The 13,556-nt window shown below is 46.6% G+C and overlaps 1 protein-coding gene across 8 annotated transcripts in view; it reads left to right on the forward strand.

Annotated features, from left to right (window-relative positions):
* cspg5a (chondroitin sulfate proteoglycan 5a) overlaps nt 1-13,556 on the forward strand; it is a 53,310-nt gene that overhangs the window by 31,868 nt on the left and 7,886 nt on the right. For 3 of the 8 annotated variants that reach the window (XM_070965774.1, XM_070965777.1, XM_070965779.1), the window contains exons 3-4: nt 4,328-4,516; nt 11,344-11,422. In XM_070965774.1, the coding sequence (XP_070821875.1) occupies nt 4,328-4,516; nt 11,344-11,422 (268 nt within the window). Of the gene's footprint in view, nt 1-4,327; nt 4,517-11,343; nt 11,501-13,556 lie in introns of all 8 variants that reach the window. The other 5 variants (XM_070965776.1, XM_070965778.1, XM_070965780.1 and 2 more) reach the window with 3 other exon arrangements.

Consider the following 13,556-nt stretch of genomic DNA (forward strand, 5'->3'; position numbering starts at 1 on the left):
TTGCGTGTGGAAGAAAACCTTCAGGCTTATTCTGTGAACCCTGAAGCTGACTGTTGTGCAGCCGCCCTGCCTTTGTGTACTTTTACCTTCTTATATGTACACTTGACTAAAAAATAGCTCCAAAAAAGCCAGGTCGAGTATTTCTGACTGTTATGTTGACGTGTAATGCCCGGAGTTGGCTGACCTGGTGACGTTAGTAAGGATGCTGCCTCCTCCTGTTCTCAGGAATTTGGATTGAAACTTAAATCTGTAATAACTGATTTCTTTGGTCACTCTGGTGTAGCAGAGGTAACGTATGAACACGATATCATCATACACGTCCAGCAGTCAGTCTTTTAGCTCTGTTTCTGGTCCCACCAGCTCCAGAGGGAAATATCAGACTCGGCTTTTATGCTGAAAACTGCTGTGACGCTATGAGAGCCGTGAGAATGAACCAAACAGACGAACGATGAGCTGAAAGTCACTTTAAAACTGTGTAAATCAAGGAATTCAGGCGATAAATCTCTGTGAGCTCATCACTACGAGCCACACCTTTCACATTGTGAGACATATTATGAAGAACGTTGATTATGGACACATTAAGGAGCAAACTTTACATTAACCAGCATCACACCAGAAGGCTGCAGCGATAAAACCCCTGATCGAATTAAAATGTTTTATTCTTTGTTGTTACCTACTACCGCCTGTCAGCCTTCAGCAAACTAAACCAACTGTCGTTTTTGAATTGGCCTTTCACCAACCCCTCGTCTCCTCCCTCCTCACCCTCCATTACTCCTCATCAAACCCAACAGGGGGTCTTATTAGAGGGCCACGGCCCCATCTGCACCATTGTCACCCTCTGAGAGTTAAATTAAAGACCTTCTCTCTCTCTCTCTCTCTCTCTCTCTCTCTCTCTCTCTCTCTCTCTCTCTCTCTCTCTCTCTCTCAGTGAGCCTAATCAGGTAAATATTGAGACGATTTGTTCGTTCTTTGTTACGTGGCCTGATCCTAATTCTGCTGTATCTCTGCTGGGCTGTGACAATGCTTTAAGCGAGCCGTGGTGATGGAGATAATGATGGGCCGGGGAGGAAAAGGCTGTGGGACACAATGGGAAGGCCTACGGGCCGCGTGGGAGGTTTTACAGGGGAAGGCAGGGGGAACGAGGGAGGCTGCTCGACACGTCTCATCCAGCGGCATTGCTGCTGTTAATGCCGAAAAGAGATTTGACAGTAGAAGTTTTTGCCCCTGATGAGGAGTCATTTCCACTTTGATTGCAGTTCTGTGCAGCTGCCCTGGACGTGAGACTTGTGGAGAAGGAAATCCAATCCGAAAGATTGTCTTCGAAACTCGGCCAAGAGCTGTTTCCTGTGGTGTCAGCTTCTTAGACGATGTTCCAAAGAATTTTAATGGATAAGGCCTGTGTCATTCTCTACATACCGAAGCTAATGTGTTAGCACTGTAGCTTTGAGCAAAGGTAACTCAGACAGGAGGAGATGCTGCATGCGTTTGGAGCTGGTTTCAGCTGCGGATTATTGTGCGTTTGGCGCCCTACAGCCCAACAGCATGACCATCTCTTGAAACTTGAACATTTCAGTCACAAATCCCGCTCATAAAATTTAAAACACGACGTCAAGTGGCTGCTGAAGTTCTGCGCCATCTTTGACTCAGCTGTACTTTAATTAGCAAACTATAGCTAATCGCTCAGCTATGCTAAGTTAAGATGGTAAACATCACCTGCTTCACATCATGAGTACATATTAGCATTGTCATTTTAAGTCTTTTGTCATGACGTTTAGCATTTAGCTCATAGCACCGCTGTAATGCAGAGAGCTGTGGTGTAGCGCTGCTAGCGTGGCTGTAGGCTCTTAGTGTTTGTAACAGGTTTTAGGGAACAATGGAGCTCAATGGCTCAGAGGAATAAGATAAATCAGGCTTTGGATACACAGGCAACACTCAGTTCAACCGTTTTCTCATTTCTTTACAATTATAACTGAGCCAGAACGTTCACCTTGGACTGCTGTGTTTTCCTCCGAATGTCAAAGAAAGAGGAAAAAAAAGCAGTTGCACGAACTGAGAGCCGGGACATGATTCAGCTGGAGGCGCTCGGCAAAGTGCAGGAGGGAGGCGGAGGGAGGGGAGGCGAGAGGGACGGGAGGGAGGTAAAGAGCCAGTGAACAAGAAAAGAGATTTTCAAGAAGAAGAAGCAGCGGGAGAGGAGGAGGAGGAGGAGGGGGGAGGGAAATGGAGAGGAAGAAAGAAAAGAAATGGGAACTGGCCACTAAAGCAGGACCGTGTCCCCGTGGACGGCTGAGCGAGGTTGCGTGCGTGTGATGGAATGACATGTCAGCGCCGCATCTGCTCTGTTTGCCGCTCAGCTGGGTTGCCATGACGATCAGCACATCCTCGCTTGCTCGCCCGCCTCCCTCCCTCGCGCATCCCTCTCTCTCTCTCTCTCTCTCTATTTGCATCCCTCCCCCGCCCTCCCTCCACCTCACTTACATAAACCTCTTCTTTGTACGAAGGCAGAATCGCTCGAAGGTTGAGTGCATCGAAGTCTCCTTGAAAATGTGATATGAGGCCTCGTCTCTCTTCTTCTCTGTCTTTCTCACTTGTGCCCACACTCAAAATGTCTCCTGGCTCGTCGCCAGTGTTTCCCCTCAGCTGGTGAAATGAAAGCGTGAAGGATTCAGGAAGGATAGGGGAAGCCGGCCGGTGAAAGGAGCCTGCTTAGCATGTAGCGAGCGTAGCCGGAGCGGCCATACGCCCCGACACCTCCGTTCATATCCATTCACTTTATGAGCCCTCATCTGTGTGTGTTTGTATTATTGTGGGGACCGTAGTGTGTTTAACACTGTGGGGACAAAATACAAGTCCTCGTAATGAAAATCATTAAATTTTAGAGTGAAGACTCAGCTTAAGGTTAGAGAAAAGTTAAATCTCCAGGAAATTAAGGTAAATCAATGTAGTTTCCTCTGAGGCGATGGACACGTGTCTGCGTGACAAAGGAAAGAAAAGAAAATGCTGTTAATTGCTTCGCTATCCGTTAATTAAAGCTGCTCTTTCTCCAGCTTCCACCATGCACTTAACCTCTGGGGTCATTGTGTGTGTTTTCAGTGAGTATCAGGACACCTGGACGCTCAAAACCTGCTGAAACAACATCTCTGATATGCATGAAAAATGCATGAGTAAGAAAATGAGCGCTGCTTCCTTCACGCTTGAAACCCTCCTTTGGCAGTTTTGTGTTTTCACTTTGCGTGTGTGTGTGTGTGCCTGTGTGTGTGTGTGTTTCAGGGCCTTTGACAGCCCTGTGGTCAAGAACAGCAAAAAGAAAAACAGAACAAGACTTTCTTTACAAACAACAAGCCCATAAATGGTAACCTGACACCGACTGAGTGAGTACGAATATTCAGAACAATCTTGTAAAACACTGGCGAACTGGAGGACTTGCATTGATTGAACTGCTCAGCGTCCATCGTTATCAGCTCGTCCAGAAGGAGACGGGCCGTAATGTTGACTTCTGGTCAGACATTGTTCTACTCGTGACAGTGAACAGTGTCCGTCAGCAGAGTTATGTTCTCGTTAAGTAGTGAAATAGATTTTACACGCCAAACAGTCTGTAGACAAAGCCATCTGCCTCTGTGGTTTATGTCCCCGGGCGGACGCCGTACTCTGCCAAGCAGCCGCGGAGGGACTCAGATGGCGACTGTGTGTGTTTTTGTGTGTGTGTCCACACATGTGCCCGTAGCGTACATCCACTCATGGGTGCCCATATGCATTGTGTTTGATCTCATAAAGATGGATGTCTTTTACTTTGACACGGCGTGTTTGTGTGACAGCGAGTGTGTTCATAGACGGAAAACGCCCCGGGCTCTGTTTTTCTTTTTCACTGTCTATTTTCAGACACACAAAGTGATGACATTATCCATTTAGAATAAAGCGTCGTCAAAAACCTGCCGGCGATTCTTCCGTCCCGCTCGCACGCCTGCGGTCCATTACTTCACAATAACACTAAAGATTTATGCAACGTGCAACGGGAAAACCAGTTATTAGAGCTAAATATGAAGAGCTTGCTCACACTGAGGCAGTTAAATATAATCAGGAACAGAGAGGAAACCCTGAACGTCCAGAAAACAGACGAGAAGCGAGCGTGGCTGCTCAGTGATACTTAAAAGCCGGATATGTCGGTCTTGCCTGGCTTTGAACAAACCAACGAACCTCTTCCTCTTTTCTTTCTCTTCCTGTATTTTTATTTCACACCTCTCATCTTTTCATCCCCTCTCTGCCACACCTCCCATTTCTTCCGCCCTGCTGACACCTCCTGACTCTCCTCCGTTCCCTCTCTTTGCAGATGTAACGTCCAGGATTACATCTGGCACAAGGGCGCTCGCTGCGAGTCGGTGGTGACCGAGTTCCAGGTGATGTGTCTGGCCGTGGGCGCCTCGGCTCTGGTGGTCCTGCTGCTCTTCATGATCGTCGTCTGCTTCGCCAAGAAGCTCCACGTGCTCAAGACGGAGAACAAGAAGCTGCGAAAGCGCAGGTGAGGCTCCAGCAAGAGTCTGAGCTCGTCGATGATTGGCTTAAAAACTGGAGCATCTTCCATTTTTTATTGACAGAGTAGGTCACCTTTCCCCGGCCTGGAAGCATGATTCACTCCGGTTCCCAAAGAAAAAGCGTGGAAATATATAGCTGTTTAGTCTCTTTGGCGCTGTACCTCAGGCTAATTCCCCTGGGATGTATTTTCAGTAATGTTAAGAAAAAAGGAAGATGTAAGACCTCTGCACGTTTCTGATGAAGAAAAACACAAGTGAGACAGTCAGGATCTCCTTTTAGTCGATGTGACGCATCCTGCAGGCTCCACACTCGTCTTTGAATCAGCGGATTCATTTGTCAAAGTTTAAAAGATCAATCAGACAAAGCTCAAATGTAAAGTCTTTAGTGCTTTGCTCAAAGGCAGATTTATTATCGGTTACCCAGCAGACACTGCACCTCGGCTGCGGTACATTACTCCCATCAGTGTCAAAGATCGATCAGGAGGAACTCTGCGGCTGGCACCGCCTCGAGGCCACGCTGCTGCCGCTTAGTGTGAAGTTTAGAGAAGAGGCCGAGTGGTCGATGAGGGGGGAGGAAGTTTGGTAGAAATGAAGTCTAAAGGCAGACGAAGCGACAGCTCTAAACACCCACTGAGATTCAGTCAGTGCTCAGCGGCGTCTGGAGATCCTGCATGTGTTACAGACGGATAACAGTCATTAAAGTAGAAAAACGAGCACGCATGTTGGTGTTCATCACATCCGAATGTCAACAGGAATAAATGCTTGAATTCCAACAAGTCGTCATACCTGAAGTCAACCAAAGGTAAAACGCGCACCAGCACAACTTTTTTCTTCCAGTATCGTCCACTGAATCTTCAGGATTTAAAAACTAAAAGACAAATTCATAGATGAGTCAGAAAGAGTTCAAACTAATTTGGTAGCACAGAAATCGATGTTTGTTTCTGACCTTTTCAGATTGATCTTGAGACCCCTCGGGGTTCCCCACCCCCCAGGTTGATCACCACTGTTCTGCAGCATCTCTGCATAATAGATCACTTTCGGCTGAGAAAGCAGTTATACTCGTTCTTGAAGATGAATTTATAACTGGCTCTTAATTGAGTATTTAAAGTGTGTTCAGATGAGTGAAAATGAGGCTGAGGGATGACTCGATGACACAGCTGATGTCAGTGACGGGAAGAAGCTGGAATACTTTTAGTAAATGTCAGGACCTGACAGCAGAGTCGCTCGGGAGGTTTAAATGTAACAGAAGAAGAAAGGCAGGCGGAGTAAACGGCAGCTCGCGTCCGTCACAGGAGCAGAGAAGACGAGCTTGTGGAGGCTTTTGTGCCTTGAACACAGGAATTGTTTTTCACAACAATAACTTCTTGTCACGGTTACATTTTCTGCAAAGAGTGGCTCAAAACGAGACTGACTCAGGCGGCAGAGCTTCAGTGCCACGCTGAGGACGCAAGACAGGAGTTCAGCTTTTCAGCAACCACACAGCCACAGCGACAGAGAAAGCAGTTTTAAAAAGCCTTTGAATTAGATTTCTCTCCATGTTTTTGTCCTTATTCCTTCCTCTCATTTTTCACTGGTCTACGCAGATGACCACTGCTGCGGCAGCGACCTGTTTTCCTTCTGATCAGTGAAGTTCATTTAGTGTTAACTTCATTGAAACACTGAACACGTGAACCAGAGTCTCACAGCAGAAGCACGAGGTCGTAAAGGTGACGCCGCAATTTCAGTCCTCCCACATGTGAGTTGGTGGCAGCAGAGAGGACACGAAGGTAACAAACAGATAGAGGAGGAGGAGGAGACTAGGGAACGAGAGGAAGAGGAGGATGAGGAGGGTCTGTGAGACAGAGGAGGATGGGGATGGGGGGATGGGCGACAAAGAAAAAGAGACAAGGACAGTTTGAGGGAAGAGGAGGAGGGGAGAGGCGAGAGAATAGGAAGTGGTTTGAAGCAAACAAGTGAGGAAGACAATGGAGGAATGCAGGAGGACGGAGGGAGGGGCGGCGTGGAGAGCTGATGGCGAGCAGCCGGCAGAAAACCAGATGACAGAACAGATGAAGGAGGCGGCGGGAAGAGACGCCCGCGGACAGGAAGACGGGTTCTGTCAGGACCAGGAGGGGGTCATCTGTACAGCAGAGGGAGGCAGAGAAGGGGAGACACGAGAGGAATGGATTAAGATGAAGGCCAGCCTTTATGCAGCTCCTCATCCTCATAAAAACACCATATTAAAGCTGACAAACAGTGGCCACTTTATTAGGTACACCTGCACAATCTATTGCAAGAGCGCTGCCGGGACTTTTACCTTACCAGAAATGTGTAAATTCAATTACGCGTTTGTGATTGAGGTCAAAGTTAAAGGTGTTCTTTTAATTGTTTGTCTTCCCCGTTTACCTTCATGAGGGTGCAGAATATTAGAAACACCTCTGAATATGAAGCCGGACAGCCACACCATCACTAACGTTGACATTGAGGCTAAAACAGAAGTGAACTGACTCCTCTGTGACATCATCATCATCATCATCATCATCATCTGCTGAAAGTCAGCACAAACGTCCAGTTTCAGTGTGTTCAGAAGGAGGCACATCATGACTGAGTCCGTGCCTGCAGAGCTTCACGTTTTATTTTGATATCACTGCTGACACGTTTTGGCCATGGATGCACACACACGCCCATGTATACAACTATTCATCACTGGGCTTTACAGATGATCTGCAAAAAGGCTGAAGTCAGTTCATGCTCATGATAAAATATTCTGACACCATCAGAATGACCAATGAGGAACCCTGAAAACCCAAATGTTTGTGTGAATATGTGGAGAGAAAAAGAGCATCAGAGGGAGAGGACTGGCTATGGAGTGAAGAGGAGTGACAGACAGATTGAAGGCCTGGATTGAATATAAAAAGGAGTGGGGGGGTGGGGGGGCTGGTGGTTCGGCGTTGCCTCGCCAGTGCCGGTGTTTTAGCAGCTATCTCCCTAGCAACAGAGCTGTCGTGGATGAGCAGCAGCCTGGTGATGGAGCGCCACGGATGCAAATGCAAAGCGAAGGACCAAATCCTCAACGCCAGATCCCACGCTACAGAGTCTATTTTTATCCCGCTGACGGGGAAGGTTATCATACTAGTCATGGTGGAGGAGATTATGGATGATGAAGATGATGGTGAGGAGGAAAAGTGGTGCAGTCTGTAGCAGCCTTAATGCTAGCTAGCAGAAATAAAAAAAAGGAGAAAAGGGTGATGTCATTGGTTCTCTGGATCCAGCTGAAAGTAGGGCAGTCTGAACAGGAGGGGGGAGGGAGGGAGGGAGGGAGGGAGGGAGGAACGGGGGGAGGTGGGGTTGACCTACATACAGCTGTGCGACCTGAGGGGTGTGTGTGTGTGTGTGTGTGTGTGTGTGTGTGTGTGTGTGTGTGTGTGTGTGTGTGTGTGTGTGTGTGTGCAGCAGGGTTCAGCATGAAAGAGACAACACAGCCTCATCAAGTGGTCGGCCAAAAGAAATCGAAGAGGAGGAGGAGGAGGAGGAGGAGGAGGAGGAGGAGGAGGAGGAGGGTGGCAGATAAGAGGAGTAAAAAGAGGGCAGGATGAAACGGAGAGGAGGGGGAGTGAAGGAGGAACTGTTGCAGGAGAGGAGGAGAGGAAAGAGAAAGTGAAAGAGAAAGAGGAACAAGAGAGGGCGTTTACACAGAAAAAAGCTCAGTGTGAGACATTCAGAGGAGTGTGTGTGTGCATGTGTGCGTGTGTGTGTGTGTGTCCGTGCGTGCATGTGTGTGTGTGTGCACTGCTGACAAGGCTCATGAATACACGAAACTCCCACACTCCCCCATCTGCTGTGGGTAATTGCAGTCGCAGTGTTTCTCTGCCGCAGTCGAGATCAGACCCGACACCCCGGTCAAAGATGGAGACAGAAGACAAAAGAGAGCGAAGACGAGACGGACAGTGACGAGACGGACGAAGACAAGATGGATGAAGTGCATCGTTTTAGCCTTTTCAGAATCTGTCATTCACCCATTAAATTGAGATCAGGCGACTTTTTTTGTCACGGTTACAACAATAACCACGCGCTTAAAGGTCTAACATGCAGGATTTTGATGTATAGATTTCAGAGGTAATCCCTGTTAATCGTCAGGTGTGTGGCAGCGTGTTTATCTGCAGAGACTCTTTATTTTGCTGGGGTCGGGACGTTTCTGGGCGTCAGGTGCCAGGTGCAGCAACAGTTGAGCCTGGTTGAAGTTTTCGCGGCAGCTTCCTGCGTCGGCACCGTTCAGTGGAAGGAAGAGGGCTCAGGCTGGTCTGAGCTGATTTCCACTTCCGCAGTAAACCATAAATGAGTGTCCGAAAAAGAAAAGCTTGACGTGTCTGAGACAGAAACGTCTTTGTGACTGTTAAAAAGAAAAATAAATAAATAGAAATATGAGGCAGCACCTTGTAGATGTAGCTTAGCACAAAGCTAACAGGTAGCCTGGCTCTTCCCAAACAAAACACACCCACCAGCACCTCTAAATCTCATTAATTAGCACATTGTATGCCATTGCACAGAGGTTGTGTTTGGGACTATTTCTTAGCAGCCAGTATTTTGTGTCCCCGGAAAGACAGCAGAGTGAGAGGTCCAAAGCTGGTTTCTGCTGTTGATGGGAGAACAGATTTCTCCGTCTGCCTCTCTGTCGTCTTTTATTGTCCCGTCACGATGTTCATGAAACATAAATGTGGAAGCTCGCATGAGGATCAGAGAGATGGAGCAGGAAGTAGATCACAGCCTCTTTAACTATACATACGACGGGGGAGTGAGGAGACGAGATGGAAGAGCACAGCGAGACGTTTGAGGGCGGCTGATGCTTTTGGTGTCTTAAAATCTTCTGAGTGAAGGTTTATATGAGTGCGAGCCAAATGACAGCTGTGTCATATATGAGAAAATCTGTGGCATCTTGTCAAAGTTTCCGTTTCTCTCAGTCCCCGAGACAAACATCTCCTCCCTTTGAGAAGCCCGAGACGAAGACGAAGAAGAAAGCCGGAATTCAAAGAGTTCAGTCGAACTCAGTCAAGAGGGAACTCCCGAAGTTTCCTGCTTCCCCGACGAGATGAAAAGAAAGTCTGTGTTCATCTGCGTCTGTTTTAAAGTGGTACACCAAGTTTTCACGAGTCCGTCCGGCTGATCAGAGTCGACGGTGAAGGATAGAAATCTGATCTGAGCAGAGCATCTCGGGAATAAGAAAATCTTCTCAGTATCAAACCTGAAGGTTGAACAGTTTACAGAAAAAGTATCACCACATTTCACTGAGCTGTAAACCTTTGCATCAGTATTAGATGCTTTGAGTGGAGTTTGCATGCACGTTATCATGATGCTAAATTAAAGAAATAGTTTATTTGGCTGGTGCATCTGCTCCTGGACAGATGACAGTTAAAACATACAGCATCAAACAAATATTTAATACTAAAGCACGCATAGCAATGCATCACTTACAGGAAGTTTATATAAAAAAAACAAGGGAAGGCGTGCACCATAAAAACAGAGAGAGGTAGATTTTTTAGCTAAATGCTTATTTTGTGCTAGGTTTTGTCTTTTAATGCTGAGCTGAAAATGACTGAAGAGTGTTTGCAGATGCACAATAATTTTTTCCTGCAGTGAAAGCCATCGTGGTCTTTGAAAAACAGGCTCTATCAGTGTTTCATGGACCTTCGTTTGAACGGGAACGATGCACAAACAGCACAACCTTATAGAAAAGTGCTTTTTTCCGCCGGCAGTCTCTGGGCAAATAATAATAAACTGAACGCTGTCAAATGCTTTCTGATTGAACGGTTGTTAACATGCTGCTCTCATTGCTCACAAACAGCAGGTTTGTGCAGTGTTACAGGGTTTATTGTCAGAACTACATCAGGTGAACAGAGCTGTAATTCGCCAAATGGCGTTTTTGCATCTAGACAGATGTTTCTTAGTCTATGTTAGACTTTTGTAAGGTCTCATTTTCTTTGTTTTGAGGGAGAATTAGCGCCGTACACTCTCTCCACACAGAGATTAGAGAGAAAAGCATGTGGTTAGTTTGTTTACAACAATCTATAATGAACATAAAGAGGATTATTTACATAAACGTCATCGCTCATCTAAATTGTCGCCGCTGGTTAGTCCCAGAAAAACATCAGCGGGTCAGATGTGAGTCAAAGTTTAGCGGTTCGCCTGAATCAGATTTCATTTGCTTCTCAGTTTGTTGCATCACAGATAAAATGTTTGTGTGTGTTTTTTTCTGTTTGCCTTTGACAAACAGAAGACGTGAACCTGCTGTCGAACTAATGCTGCTTTCTTGCTTTTTTTCTCCCCCCTCCTTTTACTCCTCTGACAACCCCTTCTGTCTGTCTTCTCTTAAAAAAAACTTAATGTCTTTCCTAAATTTGTCCCTTTTCTTGCCCCTTTTGTTCCATTCCTTTGTTCTTTCACCGTCTCTCCATTCGTCTCCTCATTTCTCTCCTCTCTGGATTTGCTCAAATGTCTTTTCGCCTTCTTTCACCCTGTGGATCGTCGTCTGCACCTCCATCTCATCCTCCTTCTTCCTCCTCCTCCTCCTGGACTCTTTTCTGATCCTCAAACTGCCTTTTCCTCTTATCTTTAAAAAACTCCTTTTCATCATCTGAACCCCCAAACCCCCCTTTTCACTCTCTTCACCCCTTTACTTTCCGTCTTTACATTTTCTCCTCCCACCTCCATCCACCACTTTCTCCAAATCCTTCTCTCCTTTTCTTTCCTCTCGGACCATATTTATTTTCCTCCACCTTTCACTCATCTTCCATTCCACCTCCCCTCCCCCCCTCCTCCCTCTCCACCTCCCGACACCCAGCAGTAAGTACCGGCCTACATCGGAGCAGCACAATGATAATTTCTCGCTGTCCACCATCGCTGAGGGCTCCCACCCAAATGTAAGGAAACTGTGCGACACCCCTCCTAACGTCCCTCATGCCCGTGCATTGGCTTACTATGATAACATTATCTGTCAGGTAACGTGGTTCTCGCCTCTCTCTCTCTCACCCCTTTTTCTGCATCTCCCCTGCAAACCCTGCCCGGGCCCCTTGACCTCCCCCGCCTCCCCCCTAATGCATGGGCATGAGTATTCTCCGAGGTGTGCAACACTGAGGAGGGAGATGGGCGGGGTAGAAGTGCGAGGAAGGATGGCGGGCGTTTTCTCTTGTGGCGAGGGAAGAACGAACGGAAGGGGACGAGAAAGAAAAGTGCAGGATTCAAACAGAAAGTTTTCATGTTCTACACAGACAGCAGATTGAAGGTTATTAAGAACTTTTCAATCCATAGATCTTTATATATTTTCATGTATCAATAAAAGAAAACATATATACATATACATATATATGTCATATGGTAGCCATTGGTTTCCATTCATTTCCTTCAGACCTTTCAGACTTTTGAAGGTTGCTTCAGCTGTTACTAACCATTATTTTCCATGTTAACGAATCTGTTCATTTTATTTTAGCACAAAATGCCCATTATGATCCAAACAAAAGATATCGAGTTTACAGTGATTTAAATAAAGCAAATCCTCACATGTGAGGAGCTGGAACGAGTTAATATTTGACCCATTTTGATCAATTATTCGACTAAAGTCTGCATGAATTCTTGTCGAATCTCCCTTCCTGCTCTGACGTAGTGCAGCGCAGACTTATCGATTCAGTCTGTTAAAGGGCTGATAGTTGATTTTCAGACAGGAATGAATGGGAACGGCTACCTGGAATCATACAGAATACATCTGAACGTGGTCGGCAGAAATGTTTTATATAAACACTTGATAGGCTGGTCTGGTCCTGACGTGCACACATACCACACGCACACAAAGAGCTGGATGCGCACATGAACACTTATCAGTGGTTGAGGGTAATGAACCTGCTGCTTTTAAATGGAGAAGAGCACAGGTGTATCTACCTGTGGAGAGACGAGGGATAAAAAGAAATAAAGGTAAAAATCGTTCAACCTTTCGCGCTCCACCTGACAAAAAGCTGGAGGGTGAGTATGAACTCGAAGCGACGAGTCTGCTACAGCAGCCGAGCCCCTGCAGTGTGTTGCATGGCAACACGAAGGCTGTCAGGTCTCATAGGTTCATCCTGTTTATTGATTTAATTCCCCTGGTTTATTGCTTATTGATCCTATTTTAAAGGTGACGGCAACTCACCCACACGCACCCACAGACATTCAAGAGATGATGAAAAGTAACTTCTAGGACTGTGGATCTGCTGTAGAGACGTTTTTTTTTAAATCATTTTAAGATCAGGATGCTATAACTAGTTATTTTAGGACCATCACACAACATCACGCTGGTTGATTTTATCCCCTCTGACACTATGGTCTGTCCTCGCAGTGTAGCTAACTAGCAAGCCACCCTGACTTTAAGAGAAAACTCCCACAATCCTTCACTGCGGCCACTGCCCACCCCGTCGCTTTCAAACCTGCTCTCTCTCTGATCACCTCTTGCATCGATATGTCATGGCTTTCCTGCGCTGTCGCTAACATGCGCCACCCGGTGGCCATGTCAGCCGCTGCAGCTCTGCTTCGCTATCTGTTTACAGATCTTTAACAAAATGTCTGCTTGTTTATCCTGAATGTGGGTGGGGCTGCGGGAGGGACTGTTACGATGGTTTATCATGGTTTTCTTGGGGGGAGGAAGGGGAAGGATTGACAGCACAAACAGGTAAGCTAACGGTGTGGGACATTCGGGTGACATGTTCGGGGTTATCAGGATAAACATCTGAGATGCAACGCCTCACGGCTGCCTGCGGGTGGCGGCAGAGAGCCGACAGGTGCCTCACTAACTGAAGCATGGGTAGCTAGTCGCAGCAATGCTATCGTTGTAGCAGCATGGGTAGTTCTAGTGCTACAACGGAGGTAGAATTTGTTTTGTTCTTTTGTTTTAAGGATGTGGTACCACCCTCTAACAACTCCATCAGTAGTTCAGCTGTAAAGCTACAGCAAATAGACATTTCTATGTAATTCACGTTTCTTTCTTGCTAGCTCAACAGTTATAGAAATCTCATTCCTTTAGAAACAAGT

The sequence above is a fragment of the Chaetodon trifascialis genome, chromosome 7, assembly GCF_039877785.1.
Source record: "Chaetodon trifascialis isolate fChaTrf1 chromosome 7, fChaTrf1.hap1, whole genome shotgun sequence".
NCBI classification, from domain to species: Eukaryota; Metazoa; Chordata; class Actinopteri; order Chaetodontiformes; family Chaetodontidae; genus Chaetodon; species Chaetodon trifascialis.